The sequence below is a fragment of the Monodon monoceros genome, unplaced genomic scaffold, assembly GCF_005190385.1.
Source record: "Monodon monoceros isolate NGI ecotype Baffin Bay Population unplaced genomic scaffold, NGI_Narwhal_1 Super_Scaffold_18, whole genome shotgun sequence".
Classification (NCBI taxonomy): domain Eukaryota; kingdom Metazoa; phylum Chordata; class Mammalia; order Artiodactyla; family Monodontidae; genus Monodon; species Monodon monoceros.
In genome coordinates this window covers 120,931,189-120,954,712 of record NW_021703774.1, presented here as the reverse complement: position 1 = coordinate 120,954,712, position 23,524 = coordinate 120,931,189, and the positions used below count along the sequence as shown (strand labels likewise).

Genomic DNA, 23,524 nt, shown 5'->3' with positions numbered 1-23,524 from the left:
TATTACCCTCATTTTATTGATAAATTGAATAAGATCCAGAGAGTTACAGTGACTTGCTCGAGGCAACCTGATTAATAAGTGGTAAAGCAGGAATAAAACAGAAATATGCCACTTTGTAACTGAAAAATTTTTGAAAGTCTTAACATATTTTATGCCTTTCATAGTACCATTTCTCAAACTTGCATCTGCTTCTACTTAATACATGTCTCTAAAGATGTGTGAAGGCTTTTACTCTATTCTCTCAACTCAAAACTATATCCAAGGTTTCTTATGCTAAACTTTTGAAATAATTTTCAAAATCCATGAAAACACAGATTTTCCTATTCATCTCCAGAATTTCCATCAATCCCATTCTCTTTTCCGTTCCTCTTCAAATATATACAATACTGCATGTTAAGTCTCTAATATGCTCAAGCTGAGCTAACCAGGAGGCAGCAATGTAAGGGATAATCATCGGACTAGAGCCCAAAGGAATCCTACCTCCATGCTGGATCTTTGTCTACTTATCTATGTAAGCCTGGGCCTCACTGAGTCTCAGAATCCACCTCTAGGAAATGAAAGGATTGGACTAGATGATCGTCCAGTCTTCTCCCACTGAAATATTATTTTTTTTAAAAAGTGTCAGATATACCCAGGTTTGCGGTGGCGGGCAGGGGTAGGCAAAATGTATAGTAAGAGTTTCTATCTGATATTACCAACCAATTAGTTATAAGGCAGGAACCATTTCATTATTATATTTTGTCCTCAAGTGTATTCTTTCTCCAATTTAACAAAATACTTCTAAATGTATTACATTAATGTTCAAACAAACAAGTACTAATGAATGAAAAAAACTGAAAATTCTTCTTTGAATTCAAATTGAGCTTAAGGGGAAAAGACAGAAAGATAACTGCTGTGCACAAATTTATATCACTACTTACTCCTGAGTGTAAACAAGCCATTTTTATATCTAGAAGGAAGTGAGAATTTTGCTTTTCCTAATGTCCTCCCACTACCTGGTTAACCGGGAATAATAATTTGAATTACAGAAGTTTAAAATTCATCTTTTTTTTTAAATATGTTTATTTGTCATAAAGTTATATTCTTATACCAATGTTGCTCATTATACTGAGTGAAAGGATGTAGAGTGAAGATTTAGCGGGCTAGGTTGATCATGAGAAAACTAGAAACCTTTGGAAGAAGGCATGGTAAAACTAAAGAAACTGAGAAGATCACTTGGGAAACAGTAGGAATTTAAGAGGGAGATTGGCAGTAAAAGCAGTATTTATAGGGCCCAATTGTGCATTAACTTTGTTAATATTTGAAAAAAAAAACTAGTTGGTCAGTAATATATTCCTCTTAGAACTCTTAAAAGAGTCCATTCCTTAGAACTCTTACATGTTTATATGTTATAGATTATGTATTGTATTACTTATATATGACTTACTATAATTCAGTCCTGTTTTATGAGTTATATCTATCTCCCTAACTAGACTGTAAACTCCCACAGGGCATTGGTGACATTTTGTCTTTCTTTGGAAACTCCACAGTTCTTTGCACAGTGCCAGGCATATAAACAGCTTTCAAAAAATGTCTGATGAATAAATGGACTCATTTAAATTAGAAAAACAAAACATTTTAGTGTTTACCTCAGAGGCACATATGATTCACTTCTCCTAGTGCACCACGGTGAATTTAATTCTGGAGTCCCATCTTGTATCTGAGCCAAATAAAGATATTGCCATCTTGGTTAACCAATGTTTAAATGTTTACTTTCCTTGTCCTGTATTATTATATCTCTCAGGATTCTTTTGTTCATCCAGCTAATGAAATGAGGATTGGGGAACTTCACCCTTCATTAGCTGAGACCCCTCTGTACCCACCCAAACTTGTTCTGCTAGGGAAGGACAAAAAAGGTAACATTGTGAACCTGATGTGGAAAATATGCCACAAATGCATGTGCATGATGAATCACCAGTTGTAAATTATGATATACCATAGTCTATAGAAATATTTTATAAATATGTATCTCTAACATTCATTGGTATGCTGTTTTTCATACTTGCCTTTCTGTGTTTATACTTGTCAATGTTCACAGCATTATAATAATTTCCTGTTTACATTTCAGAATCAACCGATGAGTCTGAAGTTGACAAAACTCACTGTCTGAATAACAGTGTTTCCTCAGGCACTTACTCAGACTACTCGCCTTCCCAGGCTTCCTCAGGATCCTCTAACACCCGGGTTAAAGTGGGGTCCTTGCAGACAACAGCTAAAGAGGCAGTACATAATTCTTTGTGGGGTAACAGGTGTGTTTAGAACTCCCTCTTTTCTGTCCCCAAATGCTTATTTTCAGCAACATTTTAAAAAAATGGAATCTTCTTAATTTGGGGATTGTATTCAGCACATGAGTGGCATAGAAGACAGAGGGGCAGGTAAGCAAATGTAGTCCCCCTGGGATTTCCAAGAGTGGATAAATCCACTTTACACAGCAAAACCATTGTTTACGGGAGTGAGGGCAGTACATTAACAGGTTGAGATGATAGAACCCAAAAAGTTTTTAATCGAAAATCAAAAATTGTGTTTGCCTCAGTACATAATTGTGACACATTTGGGCATTCACCATCCAAAATGGTGTTATGAATTAAAGAAAGATTCATGGAAAGCACTAATGTGCCAAGTACAGAGTAAACATTCAATAAATTTTTCATCAGCATCTTCATCATCATCATTTTATCACCACCTGGAAAAGTTAGAATGTAAGTAAAAGCATTTAACCCTTCCAAAATGGCTCCTACTCTATATTACTTCCATTTTACAGATATATTAAAATCAAAAGCTATGGAAGTCAGTAAAGTGACTCAATGAAGTAGCATTTACCCAGTGCTGATTCCCTTGTTTTGTAACATGTTGCTATGTTTCACAGGACAAATAGCAAATAAAAATTGTCATATCATATAGGTAGTCAATGACTTTCACTCAGATTTTACTGATAATGTCAATACTGTTAACAATATATTCTTTGGTAATTGATGAAAAACTATTTCTACTCATTGATGCCCATGATAAAAATCTTAACTCTTTCAGTTTGTAAATTTATTATTTGTTATATAAGCTGAGACTGATTTAGGTACTTTTGGAAGATGCCTTCTAAATGCACTTTTTTTCAATTAGCAAAAGCCCTTAAAAATCTTTAATAAAAGATATATAATTCAATATCATTAGTGTGCAAACGGTTTAGAATAAACTTAGAAAAATGAGCATCTTGTAGAGATACTGTGGTCACCAGAATAAACATGTCAATGACCAGAACTCATAATTTAATTTAATTTAATTATTTAATTTAACTTAATTTACATTCTAGAAAAAGATATGTGAATGCATACACTATACAATGGATTTAATGTCTTCTAATACCTGGCCCTCAAATATGTTATTTGAAGACAACTTGGGTTCATTAGATATAAGAAGCATTGATAAGAAATGTACTCTCAACTAATAGTTTGGAAATGTACTGAATCAGAAATTCATGGGGACCAGGAATCAGGTAGCTCTAATTATCAGACAGGTTTCAGGACCATTACTAAAAATATCTATATTTCTTTCATTCACTCATTTATTCATTCACTCATTCATTCAACAAATATGTACTTAGTACCTACTATGTGCCATGCACTATGCTAGGCCTGAAAAGAAAAAAACCTCTGCCTTCATGAGTTTACATTCTAGCAGAGGACACAAGACATATAACAGGTAAGTAAACTGTGTATATTAGAAGGTAATGATAACTGAGAAGAAATAAAAGTTAGAGCAGGGTAAAGGGGTGACTTTTTTTGGACATGGAATAATAATGCTATCATTAATCATAATTGAGGTGTGGATGAATGATCAGTTGAACAAAGGATGGTGGTATTCTTGCCGGGTGTTCTTTCTGGCAAAGACCCAGATCTTCCTCATTTTCAGGTTTCTTCTTCCCATTGTGTTCACAGGATTGCACAATCTTTCCCACAGCCTCTTGATGCAAAGCCATTGCTCAGCCAGCGGGAGGCTGTCCCCCCAGGGAATCTACCACAGCGTCCTGACCGGCTGCCATTGAGTGACACTTTCACTGACAACTGGACTGATGGCTCACATTATGATAACACTGGGTTTGTTGCAGAGGAAACCACAGGCGAGAATGCCAACAATAATCCTCTCCTGAGTTCAAAATCTAGAAGCACATCTTCTCATGGACGCAGGCCTTTGATTAGGCAGGACAGGATTGTTGGTGTTCCCCTGGAACTTGAGCAGTCTACACACAGACACACACCAGAAACAGAAGTGCCTCCTTCCAATCCTTGGCAGAATTGGACCAGAACCCCTAGTCCTTTTGAAGACAGGACTGCTTTCCCTTCCAAATTAGAGACAACCCCTACCACCAGCCCATTGCCTGAAAGGAAAGAACATATAAAAGAATCTGCTGAAATACCTAGTCCTTTTTCTCCAGGAGTACCATGGGAGTATCATGATTCTAATCCCAACAGGAGTCTCAGTAATGTCTTTTCTCAAATCCACTGCCGCCCAGAATCTTCTAAAGGTGTTATTTCAATTAGCAAAAGCACAGAGAGGCTTTCCCCACTAATGAAAGACATCAAGTCCAATAAATTCAAGAAGTCACAGAGTATCGATGAGATTGACATTGGTACATACAAGGTTTATAATATACCATTAGAAAACTATGCTTCTGGGAGTGATCACTTAGGAAGTCACGAACGACCTGACAAAATGTTAGGACCAGAGCATGGTATGTCCAGTATGTCTCGAAGCCAGTCAGTCCCGATGCTGGATGACGAGATGCTCACTTATGGAAGTAGTAAAGGGCCACAACAACAAAAAGCTTCCATGACAAAAAAAGTCTATCAATTTGACCAAAGCTTCAATCCCCAAGGAGCAGTGGAGGTTAAAGCTGAAAAGAGGATACCGCCCCCATTTCAACACAATTCTGAGTACGTGCAACAGCCGGGCAAAAACATCACCAAGGATTTGGTTAGTCCTAGAGCTTACAGAGGATACCCACCGATTGAGCAAATATTTTCATTTTCTCAGCCATCTGTTAATGAGGATGCTGTGGTAAATGCCCAGTTTGCAAGCCAAGGTGCCAGGGCAGGCTTCTTGAGAAGAGCTGACTCCCTGGCGAGTTCCACAGAAATGGCCATGTTTAGAAGGGTCAGTGAACCTCATGAGCTGCCTCCGAATGATAGGTACGGCAGACCTCCATATAGGGCAGGTCTGGATCGCCAAAGCAGCGTTTCAGTGACTGAGTCCCAGTTCCTGAAAAGGAATGGCAGGTATGAAGATGAACACCCTTCATATCAAGAAGTGAAAGCTCAGGCGGGAAGTTTTCCAGTTAAAAACCTTACCCAAAGGAGGCCATTGTCTGCAAGAAGCTACAGTACAGAGAGTTATGGTGCCTCCCAAACCAGGCCAGTTTCAGCTAGGCCTACTATGGCAGCTCTTTTGGAAAAAATACCATCTGACTATAACTTGGGTAACTATGGTGACAAGCCATCAGATAACAGTGATATAAAGACGAGGCCTACTCCTGTGAAGGGAGAGGAGAGCTGTGGTAAAATGCCTGCAGACTGGAGACAACAGCTGCTTAGACATATAGAAGCTAGAAGGTTAGACAGGGTATGTTTGGCATTTCTCTGTAAGAATATCCCTCCTGCCTTTAGTTTTACTTTATTGGCATTTCTAAGCACATGTAGTGAAGCATGAACTACATGAATGAATAGATGATCAGCATTTTATTTATCTTTATATTGTGGGGAAATTGATCATAATAGTTTTTCATGGATACTGTTTGATGCTCTTTGAGAGTTCATAATGTATAGGTGAATTATTTGTCAAAACTATCCTAAATATGGTTAGTAAGAAAGAATTCGACTCTGTTATATGGGGTAGTGCTTCAATTGCGTTCTAGCCATTAAGGCAAAATGCATCTCCTAGGACACAAAACTGTTCTCTAGTGACCTAAAGAGTATGATTTTTATTGAATCTATAAAAAGTGAGTATTCTAATCCTTTCTGCACAGACTCACTTATATTAAAATCAGACCTAATTTGTTTATACAATTTGCATATAGTTACTGCTATGGGACTACTAAAGTTATTACTTCTAATGAGCAATAATCTTCTCAGCAAGAAACAGAAAAATAAAATAAGCAGAGATTGAATGCCCTCCTACACATTATTTTATTCAATGAAAATCCTGCCATTTAGAATGTTGCTTTTCATATAGAAAGAAATGGTTAAATTCAAATCATACTACAGACAACAAAAATAGATGATGTCTTTATAAAGACTACAAACGTACAAATTAGTGTGTATATTGCAGCAAAAAGGGGGGGACATTAATCCTAATGCAGTTAAAAATTGAATCACAGCAAATCATGAAATGCATAGCAATTGAGGAGAGCAAAAAAAAAACTTGTATAAGACCTAGAATTACTTTTTGTTGTTGTTTGTATCTCTCTAAGAGAAGTCTGCATTTTCTAGAACTATGATCAATTGACCATCACCACTGAGTGTATTGATACTTTGCGGCTTTGGTGTAGAGGGCTTTGTGTACTCTGCATTGACCTTAGAATCTTAAAAGTCCTTTTTGTGAAAATAGGGCCTTTTGTTCTCTATTTCTAGATTTAAATGCTCAGTGTAAATTGGGGATCTGGGTAATAATATACCATTAGAATGTTTCACTCAATAGTTTTATTTCATTTGGTGTCCTGCTAAAAGCACAGGTCACTGCATTTATTATATATTTTCTTAATGTTGAATTTTATGTTTTCAGGTGTACTCTTTTAAAATAATTATATTGTTTGTAGGTCGTGTCTACATGACAAGAAAACAATTATTTATAGGGAAAGAGTGAACTAATAAATGTGGGTGTGGGTATTAGTTTCTCAATGTGGAAACTGGTTCTGCCTTGCAAAATATTTCATCAGAATGTCTGTTTCAAATAGGTGTGCTCAGTCCCATTGAAGGGAGCCTCATCAAAGCCTCATGACTGGCTGTCAGTGGGAGACACCTGGTCGGTTGTCACCATGCCTTACCTCAAGTTATACCCTCCATGTAGACAGATAACTTGGAGGGCGAAAATATTTGGGGCCAAATAAAACAGTACAGTTTGGGAACTCTGGCCTCGTGTAGACACGACCATACGTAACAGGGTAAGATGAACTAGCCAAGAAAGGTCATAAGAAGCTTTTTGGAGCATATATACAATGACTAGTAATTTGAGGCAACAGAGGAGTGAGTGAAAACAAAACATGAAAAAGAAAAGACAAAATTTTAAGCACTTGGTACCATCATTTATTTACTGGTTTCCCAAATAAATGGTTCCTTTCCTTTGATCAGAGCTACTGAAAAGTAGGTGACTCCTCTAGTTGGAGCAGGAATTTGGAGAGAGGAAAATAGGACTGGGGAAGGGGGATTTGGATCAGCAGAAGTCTGGAGGTCCTGCCTGTCCCAGATCCAGATAACTAAAAGTAAATTTGTATGTATTTTTCCATTACTGTGACAATACCTCCCTTTTTAGTTAGTCTTCACATATCCTCTGTCTTTATAATTCCCTCAGTCTGTCTTTCATTTTTCAGAGCAATTTCAATGTATATTCAATAGCTTCTCATTTAATTCCATGAAATTAAATTACCTTAGAATATTGCTTCAAGCTATCAAATCCTGAAAGCTCTTCCTCTTTTCTCCAAGTAACTTTTCTTTCCCTCTCTAAATTGAGTTACTGAGCTATTCAGGCTGTATCTAACTTAAAACTTAAAACAAGATAAATTCAGGGTGCTGGAACACAGAGTTGTTATGTAAAAATAGTTCTGTACTGTTGTTCTTAACATTCTGCCCAAAGTCAGATTGCCCCAGACACAGTGTGCTTCCTTCCAGTGAAATTTAGTTGAGTGATTTGAACCCTGGAAATCAAATAGTTACATTAGAAACTACAAGATCTTTGTCCATTCCTCATACAAGAGAACTGCCTGGAAGCCTGGACATTGGATGAGCTTAAGTGTTCTACATAATGTTGGTTAAAGATCTTGCTCGGTGTTGACCTTGGAGAGGCAGCCCCAAGTACTACCCTAGATTAAAGATGCTTGTTTTCTCCGTTGGTTTTATCTCAAGGCTCATGCTTCCACTATAGAGCCCCATTTGACTGAGAGAAATGAAAACATGAACCCATATGTCTAAGACTGCTACTCTTCCATAAGAGCTGAGAGAGCACTAGACTGGAGTCATTTTAACCCTTAAGGAGTCATTCAAGTGCTAGATTGAAATGTTCAGTGTCCTTTTCAGTTTTGGCATGGTGACAATGAAAAAAAATCTCTGGATGAAATAATCAGGGATCCATAATAAATATGATTATTAGACAGCACACCATCAGGAGTTTAATAGTCTTTCAGTTGATGGAATTCTGGTGCTAAAAATCATTTCTTTGCAAAAATGCCCTCAGAATAGAAGAGCTGCCTGCTGTTAATGTTCAATAATATCCAGTTTTAAAAAGTGTACTAAGTTAACTTCTGTAGATTTTTTTTTCCAAATTAAGAGAATTACTTAAAAGGGCCAAATGCTGTCAATTATTACATGTCCATGATAGGTGGAAAGTAGAGATTGTACTGATGGAAACTATTTGATGACAGGGTATACAAAATGTTTTAATTTTTAAATGAAGTTCTGTAGAAAAAAACGAACTACCTATCAGACACTTGGAATAACTTTAGATGCACCTACTGAAGGGTAGCTATAATGCAAATATCACTAGAATGTTCTATAGGTATTTAGGTATATCAGATAAATAGAATTAATAGTTCAAATCATAGTTCCTTTAGTTTCATTATGAATTTTTTCCAGTTTAAAATGTAATTTTTAAGAAACAACAAAAAAGTTAGAATATTTGGATTCACATACAAGTTGACTGGTTTAACTAAACTAATAAGCAAATTCAATCATCCACTGGTCAGACTGACTGATTTTTTTGACCAGCTCTTTTTTCTGAGTTGCCATAATTATGCCTATAGACAGAGAAATAAAAGCAACTGATTTTGGCTTTAACTTTTCAGTGTATTAGTTTTAAGGCAGAATTATAAGCTAAGCTAATTTGTATGTGCTAATCTTACAATGTGAAAGAGACCATGAGATTTGCAGCTGACAAAATTTGATTAAGACCTCACTGTTTGAAATTTTTGAATTAATAGACCGCCACTGATGAACATTTGTCCAAAGTCACTACAATCATGATATATAAGAGATAGATTTTATGCCTTTGAGTTAGCAGCAAATGTAAAACAAATGTTATCTTTGCTTTTTGTCTTTTCTGTAGTTTTGGATTGTACTCATTATGTGCATAACTAACACTGTTTACTGTATGCTTCTGTCTGATCAAGTGCATGTTTAAAAAGAGAAAGTTACTGTTTGCCTGCTTTAAGTTAAATGTTATAAATTTAAACATGTTCGTGTAATAATCAGTTTGTTGAGCATGTGTTCACATCCTGTCACATGATTATTTCCTCTACTCAGAATGCTGCTTACAAACACAGCACAGTTAACCTTGGCATGCTGCCCTATGGAGGTATTTCAGCAATGCATGCAGGCAGAAGCATGACTTTAAACTTGCAGACTAAGTCTAAATTTGATCTACAAGAACTACCTCTTCAGAAAGTAAGTATGGACTGCCCTACATGTGTCAGCATACCAAAGCCAATTAATGTTGTTTGTTCACATAATGTGTTTAGGCTGTACATACAGCCCTGCTTATAGACTCTCAGGAGTCCAAAAAGCGCAAGGGCAAACAATGTAGAGCCCAAACTCTTAGCTGCTAAATGAATATTTATAGCTAGATTGATTATCAAGTTCCTGCTTAACAGCTTTGCTTTTTGGATTGAGCAGGTACATGGCTTTTTGTGTTGCTTTAAGACTCATTTTTTTCTTATTATTCATTTTCTTTTTCTTTTATTCTTTGCTTCTCTTTCTTTTGTGTGTGTATGTGTATGTATTGATATATACCTTTCTTTTTTTTTTTTTTTTTTTTTTTACTTTTTTGGAGACCACCCTATATGCATCTTGCTGATGCATTCTGAGAACAGAACTAGAAATTATTACTGGATGGCACTGGCATAAAAACAGACACATAGATCAATGGAACACAATAGACAGCTGAGAAATAAACCCACACAGTTATGGTCAATTAATCTAAGTCTTAAATGTACCAATGAACTAGCTATAAGGAATTCTCAGAAGAAAAGATTAAATAAATGCTGGTTGAGTACAACAGCTGAGATAGAGAATGGATGTGAACTACAGTTTTAATCCTCATGAAGTGAAAGAAATAATAAAAATAAAAGAACAAAACAAAGAGAGACACACACACACACAAAGAAATTATTATTGGATTTCAGTTGATTCCTTTGGAAAAGACATAGAGTCCTAAATTAGAATGAAGATTAAGTGGTTGACACTTCTAAATACTTCTTTAGCCCATTTTTTTTTGTAGGAAATATTACACAGAAGTAAAACATGAGAAACAAATTTGTAGCTTAGCTAGCAAATTTTTACTCATCCTGGGTTAATGGAAAAGTGGAAAGTTCACATGATTTTAAATTAAAATGTAGGCTTATTTGAAAGAGAATATACTGTAAGAGGAAACATTTCCATTGTCAAAGGACCGTTTCTGCTTGTTTTATTCAGGCAAAACAGAGAATACACATTTTACCTGTTTAAATTGACTAATGCACTCTTAGTTACCTTTCGATGGAAACTAATGAGTCATTTTCACACAATATGTCATTATGACTATATTATTAATGTAGTCATTAACCTAGTAAGTTTTTACAAAAAAAAGCAATGGAAAAGTAAGGATAACAAAATGATGGTAGCCTCCAAACACTCTTCTCTTAATCAAATTAATGAACGTATGAAGCAAACTCCCATCCCAGGAAAGTGAGTGTTATAAGACCACAGACTCATGTTTTATTATCAAATTAGCCTTAATAACAGCCCCTAACTCTGTATAGTTTGCTTCCTACTCTGAGGAGAGTAATAAAATTAAAGAGACATTTAAATTCACAGCTTTTTTGTCACCCATGATCACTTTGGGGAAAAAAAAAGCTAACTTAATTGAGAACTTTTGAAAATTATTTTCCTTGTCCTCAGTCTCCTGTTACAGGACCAGTATTGTGTAGGTAACTCTCTCCAGGGAGAAAAATGACTGATTTATGGTGTTTACCTATGTCAGTGATAAAACACTCCCTCTCTGGCCAATTTCAAAGTAGTAACTTGACATCACTGAACTCAGAATTGGGACTGAGAATAGTCAGCTCTCATGAGCTAGTACAAGTTGGCTCCAGCACACTACCATCAGTGAGACCCTTTTCACAGGAGCCTGTAGTCTGTTCTTCATGTCCTCTTAGATGCCCAGGGCATTCATCTTCTGCCCTAACAAAACCAGTGTTCAAAAAGATCTTGAAACTTATTTGCACTAAGGAACAGATGAGCCATCACAACTTAAATAGACACCTTTTCTGGAGAGCTTGGTAATTAAACAGAAATCAAACCCTTAAATTACAATCATAGAATTTCAAAATACAGTGAGCAGATTTGAGAGATCTTGGTATGAAAGAAGCTATTGCTTGAACCCCTTGAAATTATATCATATGGATAACCTCTTATTTTGCTTAGTTTTTAGCCCTATTTTCTCATCAATCTATAGGATAATATAGATATATTCAGTGTCTGAAAAATGGTAATACACTTGAAGCACTGTTTCTCAATGTATAAATTATTCTCCAGATATAAATTAGGTACCTCTGTGTTGCTATATTAATTTTCTGATGTTTTGGGGGGTACCCTATAGAATGGATTCATTAACTATTACTATAGCTCTAAGATGATCTGTAACAGAAATATTGCAGAGTTATATTTGGAGACATTGCAACCTTACTCAGTTGGGCACAGAGACGACCTAAAGGAATTCTTTTTGGAAACTACCTTAAATTGCAAACCAAGAATAATTCAAGTATGGAAAAGAAACTGAAAAAGAATATATATAAAATAATATATATACATTTCAGTATATATACACACACACATATATATATAGAACTGAATCACTTTGCATACAACTGAAACTAACACAATATTGTAAATCAAGTATACTTCAATAAAAAATAAATAAATAAGCTGCCATCCAGGCCCCCCTAAAAAAGAGTAATTCAAGTATTGAAATAGTCTATCTCAAAATGAATTATCAACAATACTTTATTATACACACCAAAAAATAAATAAATAAAAGGGAGAAGAAAGAAAGCAAGGGATGGAAACAAACAGTCAGGGCAACTATTCCATTGCCCCCAAAAGATTTTATGACCCAAATGATGAGTTTAAGCCCTGTAAACTGTAGACATTTCAGCATCTGGACAACTTTGCTACCTTGTTGCTAGTGCAGGAACATTATCAGGTGTGGTTACTGGATGTTTAAGTGTGGTTACTGGATGTTTAATCACTTTCAAAACTACTCCATGCTCTACTTCCTTTCATGGATTCCAATCTAAGTCTCTGCCCTTTTGCCTTTGTGCTCAGGTATATCTCTTCTGCAGAGCTCCTTAATTTGAAAATTTGTTTGGTTTTTCTGCCAAACTTTAGGGTCAACCTCTCTTAAGGTGCAGCCTTTCAGATTCTCCACTAACCGTTGATAACCGGTCCTATGATTGAGGCTCAGTTTCCTGGAGCCCTTCTCACCAGGAGAGGAAATAGACAAAAATTATTTTCCTTTGATTTACAAATACATAAAAACCTATTACAGCACTTTCACCTTGCCACTTAAGATAATAAAAATTAGTATCAGCTATTTAAGATATCATTACAGCCTCTAAATGATTGTTAGCCATGAGGATTGCACTAAAATATAGAGTAAGATCAAAATAAAAATATTTCAGTAGATAAAATTGACAAAAACTGTTCATTCTCCTGTGAAAATCCTGGAGCTATCTTTTTATTCATAAAATTGCTGAATGATAACACTGGCTATCTCTAGTTAAGTACTGTGGTAAATGACTTTGGGGTGTCCTAGAAAGAATAAATGAAGTGTCCTAAGGAATCTAAATGAATGTTTTCATGTATTACCAGTTAAGAACTGGGTATGGAGTTGCAGCATACTTTTGTATAGGTGGTGCCCTCCCCAGGGAACATTCAGGGGTTGAAATCCAGACCCTTTCCCCACACCCTCTGCTGGCAAGACTTAACCTCTTGTAATTAGAAGAAAGGAGCACCTCCTTGTATTTTCTCTGTTACACTGAGATTGTCTTCTTGCAAGTTACGTACCCAGAGAGGGCACCTTTTTGTGATTCCTACCTCCCCATCCTTCCATTATGGTAATTGACAAAAGGGCACTACCTGAGGTCCTGACTGAGCAAATTATTTGTTTTTCGGTTTGGATTTTTTTTTTTTTTTAGACTACCAAAACATATCTAATAATTTTTTTCTCAATTTTCTTTTAAACAAATTTGTAATAAACTACTTAAAAGATATAACTATTTTTGAATAAAGATTGAAGAACTCTGAACTTGAAGTATTTACACAGCGAATATTTATGTGGATAAAAAGAAAAGACTCTCCCAGATTTTGCTATGTGTTTTGAATATTTCTATTTTTTCATATTTATTATATTCCAGGTCGAATACTGTACATTTTTCATGGACTACAAGCTAAATATAGTCTTTCTGTATTATAGATAGTAAATTATATTTTCTATGGTAATTTTACAGAACCTGTTTTGATATTAACAGAATGCAAATCAAGAAAACCACAAAATTAGTTTAATAAATTTAATTTCCTTTAATATTTTCATCTTTTGATGCTTACTCTAGTTTAATAAAAAATTTAATAATATTTATAAATAGAACATCTAAGACATATAAGTCAGCTATTAAATTATAAATTATTAGGATTCTCTATCTATGTACTTATTCATTCATTCATTCATTCATTTATTCATTTGTCATTTATTCACTGCCTCTCCAAAAAGCATTTAAGACAACTTTCTATGACGTTATTGATGGTTCAATGTGCTTCTTTGGATGTGTTCTGTTGTAATTGAGCTTAGCTAATGTCTTGAAATTTTATGTTATCAAAGAGAAATATAATATTGTAAAATGTCAGTTCAAACTGTCATTTTTATTATCCAGATTAATGGTAGAAAAAATAAATATTTTGATAGGAGAAGAATAAAGACTAGGATTTATTGGAAATCTACTATGTACATAGTACCATGAGATACTTAAAATTTTTTTTTTTTGCACAACCCTCACAAAAACCCTGAATGGAATTATTTCTCACCATTGTATAGAAGAAGAAACTGAGACTCATGTGTTACATAAAAGAACTCAACTATATTTTCACTGTTTTACTGTTGTAACCACTACATCTAGCATGGTAGTAGAATTTGAATCCGACTTTGCTTAGCACTCAAGTCCCTATTTCTTGTATATGATGATGTCTTCTCAAATGTTTATAAAATCGGACATTTTCATAGACTGTAATTCATAATAGTTGATAAAGCTCTTTCATATACATAATTATATTATCTTCACAACAATCCAGAAAAGTGGATCTTATGGGACGGAGAAAAGAATACACAAGTAGAACATAATAACTAATCTAAAATACATCATGACCCAAATCATCCCCTATGTGCTACAGATACAGTGCTCTCTTATTTAGCTGAGCTTAATAAATGCTAGTAGTTACCTTGCCCTCTTTAAGATCCACTTGCATTTCCTGAGCACTCAGTAGCACCAAGAAATATGTTTGATAGCAGGAAAAGATCAAAGGTTTTGAACCTAAGAAAATCACAACTTAATCATCCATAATAGTCCTGCTCCAGAGACATGCAAGGCTGGGAAAGAAATCCCTGGCCTTTTCTAACTCCCCACCTGCAGGTGTCCAGCTGCCAATATAAATAGTGTGGTCTCTTCTACACCGGAGAAATTGATAATTATTTTCCTTTGTTTTTTTTAACTTTTACCAACATAATATTACGCCATAGTACCTACTGCTTATTGGTTTATTGAAACAGACACTAATATAAATTACAATTTCAGAGGAAGGGAAGTTGAAATTATGGAAATGTATGTATTCAATGATCTTTTCATATAATTTTGCCTGGAAGAAGATGGCCTCAGTATCTGTTTTATTAGTTGATACTTATTCCACCATCTTTTGAATTAGAGTTTAGATAGCAATGTTTGCACCTAAATTCTTTTCAAATTTCTAATGTCCTTTCTTATAGACCTATGCAATTGACTCAGGATCAAATAGTAACAATATCTGATATGCATTCGTTCACCCTAGTTCCAAAGGTTACTTACTTAATTCCAGTTTTGTTTTGCTTTATTTTGTTTTGTTTTGTTTGCTGAAAGCAAAGCAATATTTCTGCAGCACTTTGGGGTGAATTATGCCTATAGTTTCTACTGATTTTTCTACCTATTGCTCAAGAAGGATTCACTTATCTTTCTAATTATGAAAAAAGCCTTCAGCCTGTAAATCCACATAAATCCTCATAGACAGTGATTTAAATTACCAAAATAAGCTTAGTACTCATACAGATGCTTCCCCACCAGTATAATGAAATACTAGCTTTAAAATAATCTGGACATTACATTACCATCTTCAGATTGAACACTGTGAAATCATAATAATTAAGATCCAAACTTGGTGTATATTTGTCTTTATAACCTACTTTTTTCAAAAAATATGCAGAAAAAGAATAATTTCACTGAAAATACTTTGGGGAAAGTTGTTTTCACACATTATTTTGAAGTTGTGGTAATGCCCTCTGTGAACCATGTGCCAATTACTAAGCAAAATAGATCCTTGAGTTCTTAAGGAATATATCCCAAGACCTTTGCACAGTGCCAAATTCTAATACCACTCTCATATAATTCCTCCAACTAAATGCCATAAGTGAATTTCCCAAGCTTTCAGTGCACCCATCAATTAACAGTCAAGAGCAAAGCTACTGGATCAGCTAAGCTCATTTACTCATATATGTGGATCCTCTACATACACATATCCTCACATATGGGCACACATATGCATACCTGCATGCATACACTCATATACATGCTCATGCATACACAGATACATAGAGATACATATTCATGCACATTTATGTCTCAACAAATTAGAAATTACTTCTTCCTTCCAATAGATGCTTGTGATCATTCACAGTAGTCAAAATCATAAACGTTAAATCTACAAATGTCCACAGTGGTCTTTGGGATTAGCATCTGTTCAGCAAAACTTCTACTAGCATTACCGAATTTCTTAACAAATATAATTTCTGACTTTTCACTAAATCACATTGATGAGTTTTTCTTTTATTTTGAAATATTAAGGATCTACAGAATTTAGAAGCTGAAGAAATGGTATATTGTGATGATTTTCCACGTATTTTATATTTAATTGGTCATATGTGGTGAGGAAAAGACTAATTCTTAATCTTTTGAAGTATCTAAAGAAAATAACTAGAATGTGGTACTAAAGATAATTGAACCTCAATTTGCTTATTTTCTTTGAAATAATAAAATTCAATAGTGACAGTTGCTCCTTGTAACTTTTCATAGAATTTTAACAACTAAGTAACTGCATTTATGTAAAGTTCAGGAGCACTTTATCAGAAGTTCATTTTTTGTAAATAGCTATACTCACTCTTTTTGAGAAAGAATGTGAACCCACTACATAATTCTCTTTTGGGTTCTTCCTTCCCAAACATTAATAAACTGTTTTCACAGTCTATTTTTTGCAAACTTAAGTCACCCCTAGGGTGTCTCACTTCAGAAAAACAAAGAGGCCAGAGCATTCTTGAAATTAATAAAGGAAATTGCTTTCAGGAAATTCCTTTAATTTTGGTGTCTAGTCAAAGTATTTTTTTCACGTGTCTGCATGTTTATGTTCTCTTTGGGCCCTGTAACATAAAGGAATTAGTGCGGTTGTTAATTCTAATTTTAAAAAGAGAGAGATTAATTGCTAAATTAATGAAGAATCTCATTATCATGATATTAGGATTTTGACTAAAGGTTTTAGCCTTCTTTTGCATTGAAAAGAATCTTGCAATTCTCAGTTGCTCTCTGAGTAGGAGTCATGTCTGGGCAGCTGAAGGGAGTTTAGTGGAGGAAATAGAGATGGAGATGAAGATGATATGGAGGAAAAAAAGATTATATGTGTTGAATTCTGACCACTTCTCAAAAACCTGTGTTCCACAGACCCACCTAGTTGAATATATTTATTATCCCACTTCATTGGCAAAGAAACCAAACCAGAAAAGACATGAGTACTAAAAATTCAAAAAGAAAATTGTCCAGTAGTGTCTGCCCTGCATAATTATATTTTAACTGCTTAATTTTAACAGTTTGATTTATCATATGCTAGAAAAATCATGTGTGGACATATGCAAACATTAATCTCTAAAAGGTAAAGATTAGAAAATTAATGCTTGAAATCAGACAGATGGTCATTGAATAGCTGTCTGGTTATTTTCAAGTAATATATACTTTAAATATGTTACCTCTATTTGATTTTCAAACAAACACATGTAAATTCATTCCTAACTAACCCAGGAGCCTCAATTCAGTACCTTTTTTCTTTTTTCATACTTGCTGATATGCTCATGAAAAAGGAATTCACACGGCCAAAGCCAAAGAAGAAAATTGAATTATTTCCTTACTTTTCACTATATCCACTAGACCCCAGGAAAATTTCATCTAATTTTGTTTAATTAATCTTGTCATAATAAATATTATTTTTAAATAGTTCCAAGCAATGCTTTTTAAAAATGCATGTAGTCAAAATGCAGATAGGGTGGTTATATAATTGTTTTCTAAAGGAGAACAATTAGGAAGGAGCACTCCATATAACTGGATGAAGCCTGGCAAGCAGTCCATCTGCACCATGTTATGAAGAGAATGGCCCAGTTCCCTCATTCCAGGGTTGGAGGACAATTCTTCACACAAAGAGCTGCACATACACTCTCTAACCAGGCTTTCTTTATCCATAGGGATCCTCCAAAACATGTGGAGAAAATGGCATAGGAAACATTGAGTATAATATCTCACCACATAAGAATTCCCCAGGAAATCAAGCAGTACTTGTATATCCCGTAGGTTAGAGGAGGAGAAAGCCTATGGAAAAAGTTAATCGGCTTCGACAGGAAAAATATCCCATCACTGTATCCCAACACAGGATGCCATCTTTCTGATGATGTATGATTATTTTCTGTTACTCACGTCAGACTACAGAAGCCTCCCAAAATATCTAGTAGTAATAACAATAAATACTGGAGTATTATTATTTGTTAAAAATAATAAGCAACAAATCAGCCAAAAATAAAATATATATGAAGAGTGTAAACTTTAATGCATAAATCGTCTATATAAATCAATTTGGAATCAAAACAATTATGATTTATTTACACTGAAATTCTAACAGCACAATATTTTTTGATGTATTAATCTTTCCTCTAAGCGATCTGTAGATAATGTCATAGTGCCATGAATCTCGCACTATGCTAGTGTTAATACCATTTTGGATTAGTGCAAGACACATTCTCCCCAAATCAATACAGCCTTATAAAATTTGTTTTAGGTTATGGTTTGGAATATTGGAAGTTACATACTATGTATTATATGGTTTCAGTTTATATTCCAAGTGGTAAGATCACACTAAAGAAACAAATGAAGCAACTTTTAAATGTTGTAGTTTTTAACAATTGGTTAATTTTATAATGATTATTTTTATTCCAGTACTGTAAATTTAAACTTCTCTTTAAAATTCAGTAAATAACTATAAGATGGTTATTTTAATTGAATTTCTCACTGCTTCCAAAAAGCTATTAATTTACAGTTCTTACCACGTAAATAGTATATAATAATACCTCCAGTTTAGGATATATGTTTTTCTGTGATTAAACAAAATTAATTTTACCATAATGATGAGGGACTCTTTTCAGAAAACTATGATAAACTTCTATTACATCACTAAAGAATGCCATACCATTTTTGCAATAGACCCCGTCCCAGCAAAGCAACATTTTAGACAATGGACAAGAAGATGTATCTCCTAGTGGCCAGTGGAATCCTTATCCTCTTGGGAGGCGGGATGTACCTCCGGACACCATTACTAAAAAGGTAACCAATTTCAAATTAATGACACAAACCATGAATCTTGCATATCCATTGTAATATGTAATCCATATCTTGCATCTTAACATCATTTCTAACTTTGTGATAAATTTAGGCTAAATACTATCCCACAATAGGGAGTCTGGTTAACTGTAAGTGCATTGAAAAGAATGAAAAGTGAACATTGCCAAATGCTCAGAGCTTTTAATGAATTTTTATAAACAACATCCTGCCACCTATCTGAAGATCTGTCACCTCTTATTTGTGTCTGACACCCACCTGTGAAGTGCAACTACCGGAAATTGTGTAATGTATACTTTCTGACTCTGTTGGATTCAGCAGCATGGTGTAGCCAATTTGCATAAAATGAAATTTGACCACAAAAAATTGATTCACCATTTCTAAAGTCATAGCAACTCATTCATCCTGTCATTCATTCATCAGACACTTAGTGAGCAACTGTATGTGCTAAGCAGCACTACTATGTGTTGAGTACTTGCTAGATGTTAGGGAACAAAAATGAATAAAATATGGTAGGGTGTCTTACCTCTAGTACCTATTAGTCTGGTGAGGTAGGTTCAGTGATAAGTAGGTAATTGTAATACGTCATGTTAAGTCACCATAAAGGGAGCAAAAAGAAAGCTATAACCGAGAAGATAATTGCAACATATATGAGGGACAAGAGATTTATATTCCAGAATATATTTTTTAAAACTCCTGCAAATCAATATGAAAAGTCATATAACACAGTACCAAAAGTATGGTAAAATACAAGGGCATCAGGAGAGTAAATTAACATTAAAATAAAACTGAACCTTTTTATCAATCAGGGAAATACAGAAAAAATGCTATTTTATACCTACTGGACTTACAAAAATTAAGAAGTATGAAAATATAAGTTCTCTGCAAGTATAAGAGCAATGTAAACTCTATACTTCTTGTGGGAGTATAAATCACAATCACATTGGCAACAAATTATCTTATAAAGCTGAATATGCATATACCCAACATTCCAATAATTGGCCTCCTAAGATATCCTAGAAGAACTCTTGTGTATGTCATTCAAGATACCAACACGTACAATGGTAGAATACTGGATAAGCCTAAATGTCTATCACAAGAAATGTGATAAAAAATATTCACACAAGAGAATACTTTACAGCAATGAACATTTGTTAGCTATAATTAGGATAATGTGTATAAACTTTAGAAGCATAGTTTGAGTGAAAAACAAGTTTCAGAAGATGGCACACATCAAGAGTTCCATATATATAAATCTCAAAAACAAGCAAAACGAAAAATATATTACTTAGGCTCATAAGTATATGAGTGAGAAAACTTTTTATAAGGGAATGGTTAACATAACTTTAGGATAATGGTTATCTCTAAAGGGGAGGCTGGGGGTAGAATCAGGGAGGAAGCTGATATTAGTTTTAGTACTGTTCTGTTTCTTAAGCTGAATTGTGATTCTTACACTCTAGTTCTTAAGCTCATAAATGTTCATTTTATAATTGTGCTTCATAACATATACACTACATAATCCCATACTTTCTTTGTAACATAAGTGGTGATTTTTTCCCTTGATAAATACTTCAGTGTTTGTTTGTTTTTTGTTTTTTGTTTTTGCTGTACGCGGGCCTTTCACTGTGTGGCCTCTCCCGTTGCGGAGCACAGGCTCCGGACGCGCAGGCTCAGCGGCCATGGCTCACGGGTCCAGCCGCTCCGCGGCATGTGGGATCTTCCTGGACCGGGGCATGAACCCGCGTCCCCTGAACCGGCAGGCGGACTCTCAACCACTGCACCACCAGGGAAGCCCTTCAGTGCTTTTTTAAAAAGATATATTAAATATCAAATTATTTTACTCCAAATAATTGTTAATGTTCTGATTTGCAGGTGTTATACACGTTGTTAATCTGCCTATTGAGCAATATCCAGCACTGCAGATATACTCCTGTGAAGATGGCTAGGAGAGCACCTGGAGAGGACACAAGTTTAGTAAAGAAATTAAAGAAAGTTAAGAGAGAAGGGTGGCATAAGAGAAAGCTAGGAGGATAAGCATAAACCAGATTATGCTGGGCTTTATCCTGAAAGAAATGGGAAGAAGTGTTTTAAACAGGGAAGAGACATCATTACATTTTCGTCTAAAGAGCACTCTGACAGCTTTTCAGAGAATGAATTGGGGAGCAGAAAAACTAGAGGCCATGGAATGAGTTACAAAGCTTCTCTTGTAATCCAAGGGAGAGTAGATGGAAGCAACGGGTGGTAGAGAGAAAATGCAAAGATCCAATATATTCTTAAAAGGTAGAGCCAACGTGATCTTGTGATTGACTGGACATAGGGCCTAAGAGACAGCTAAGAGTTCCAAGACTAATCCCCAGGTTTCTAATTTGTATGAGTCATGATGTGCCATTCACTGAGATGGGAAAGCAAAAGAGTAATAGGTGTAAGTGGAGGAGGGGAGGGAAGTTTAAATTTTAAGATGTAGATTTGAGGTATCTTTAGGAAATCTGAGTGGAAATTTTTAGTGGATATTTAGATATAGTTTTCTGAAGTTCAGGAGAGAAATCTTAGCTGGCGATACAAATTTAGCAATCATTAAAACATAAGTCATAATTGAGTCGTGAGTGAGACAGATAGACGACACAGAACTCCACAGAACACCAACATTTAAGGCATGTCCTTAGAAACAAGAACAGGGAAGAAATGACCATCGATTTTGTCAATAAGTTTCTTTCTACCACAAGTTATAGAAAATTCCAGCCTTGAACACTAAAATATTTAGCTAACATAAGAAGTAGACAAGATCTAGGGTAAGGCTCAGATTAGTCTTCAGTTAGATAATTTTAAATACTTAGTTTTTTTTCCCTCTCCACTTTTCCATTCATATTGTTGGCTTTATCCTAAACTTGGTTCCTTTCATAATTATCAGATGGCTACCTATGGCAACTGAAGATAACAAACTTCCTCCTTCCAATCCATCAGGAGAGAGAACCAAGTTTCCCATAGCTGTCTCTTACAAGCAAAACCTTTTTTCCCTAAATCCCCCCACAAGCCTCTTTTTACATCTCATTGATCCAAAATAGCTAAGGACTTCTCACCCCTAGCAAGATGAATGGAATTATATGATTGGCCTTGACTAATCTGTTGGAATAGAATAGATGTGCTTTCAACTCCAATGACCACTAAAAAACTGTAGAAGGAAAAACAAGGAAAAGTGGCACCTTAGAAATCAAGTAGAAAAAAATGTTTAAAGGAGGGAAGGGTCAACAGTATCACATGGTGCAAAAAAAAATCAAGCAAGGTAAGTGAGTAAAGGCTCCTTGGCTTTAGCGACAAAAAGTAATTTACTTAACTGACGGGGCAGAATCCATAGGAACCTACATTAAGAAATAGAGAAACTTTAAAAAAACTCAAGAAAGGAGTTTCCTTTTAAAAGGAAAGAGAATTACGGTAGAATCTGGAAGGGGACATGAGGAAGACAGAAGGAATATTTAAGATGATTACATTTAAAGGCTGATGAGAAGCGATTGGTGAAGAGGAAGTTGGAAATCTCAGGGAAGTAGGAAAATCTGCTTCTTTATGAAAAAAGAGGAGATTGTGAATGTGATGGTAGGAAATTGAAGGAGTACCTATCAGAGCCAAGGGACCCTTACATAACCTAACCAAAGAGAGAACCGTAATCACATACTTAGTTGCAAAGGGCTACTATAATTTTCCCATAAAAGGAAAAGCCTTATTCATTTATTACTCTAAATGGAATTAACAGGTGTTTACATTATCCATTCATGCAACCATTTTACATAAAATCTATTTTCAAAGTCCATAATATTATGTTTAATCATCATCAATACAAATCATGATGATCATTTGCTTGCTTCTCTACTTGCTTTGAGAACCCCATGCAATTCTGTATTGATTAAACATTTGTGAGCTAGTTATTCTTGTTAACGGCTAAAATAATTGTTTAATCTATCTGAAAATTTCAGTAGCCTTTTATACGTCTTGTCAAATGTGAAATAATGTAATATGTATTTAAAATTTTACCATGTCTTTCATGTGTAAACTCACTTATAGCTTCTTCCTACTATCATAAGCATTTTCTGACTACCCTACGTTATAACACTTTTGCCTAAAATCTGAGACTTTAGAGCCTAATAATGGATGTGTTTACCTATTACGTCACAGAGTAAAGAGAATCAAGAATGCTTTAAATATTCAATTTTAGTTTTTTATTATATGTTAATTGAGGATATCAAGTTAAAATTCTAGTGAGAATCAACCTAAGGAAATGAAAATGGTAATGTATTATTAGCCTGGGCTGCTGGATTTACCAAA

At 34.8% G+C, this 23,524-nt stretch overlaps 1 protein-coding gene across 4 annotated transcripts in view; it reads left to right on the top strand.

Annotated features, from left to right (window-relative positions):
* Positions 1-23,524, top strand: part of LRRC7 (leucine rich repeat containing 7) — a 499,978-nt gene that overhangs the window by 407,562 nt on the left and 68,892 nt on the right. For 3 of the 4 annotated variants that reach the window (XM_029228809.1, XM_029228810.1, XM_029228808.1), the window contains 4 exons: positions 1,784-1,895; positions 2,108-2,288; positions 3,969-5,649; positions 19,076-19,195. In XM_029228809.1, the coding sequence (XP_029084642.1) occupies positions 1,784-1,895; positions 2,108-2,288; positions 3,969-5,649; positions 19,076-19,195 (2,094 nt within the window). Of the gene's footprint in view, positions 1-1,783; positions 1,896-2,107; positions 2,289-3,968; positions 5,650-9,536; positions 9,678-19,075; positions 19,196-23,524 lie in introns of all 4 variants that reach the window. The other variant, XM_029228806.1, reaches the window with a different exon arrangement.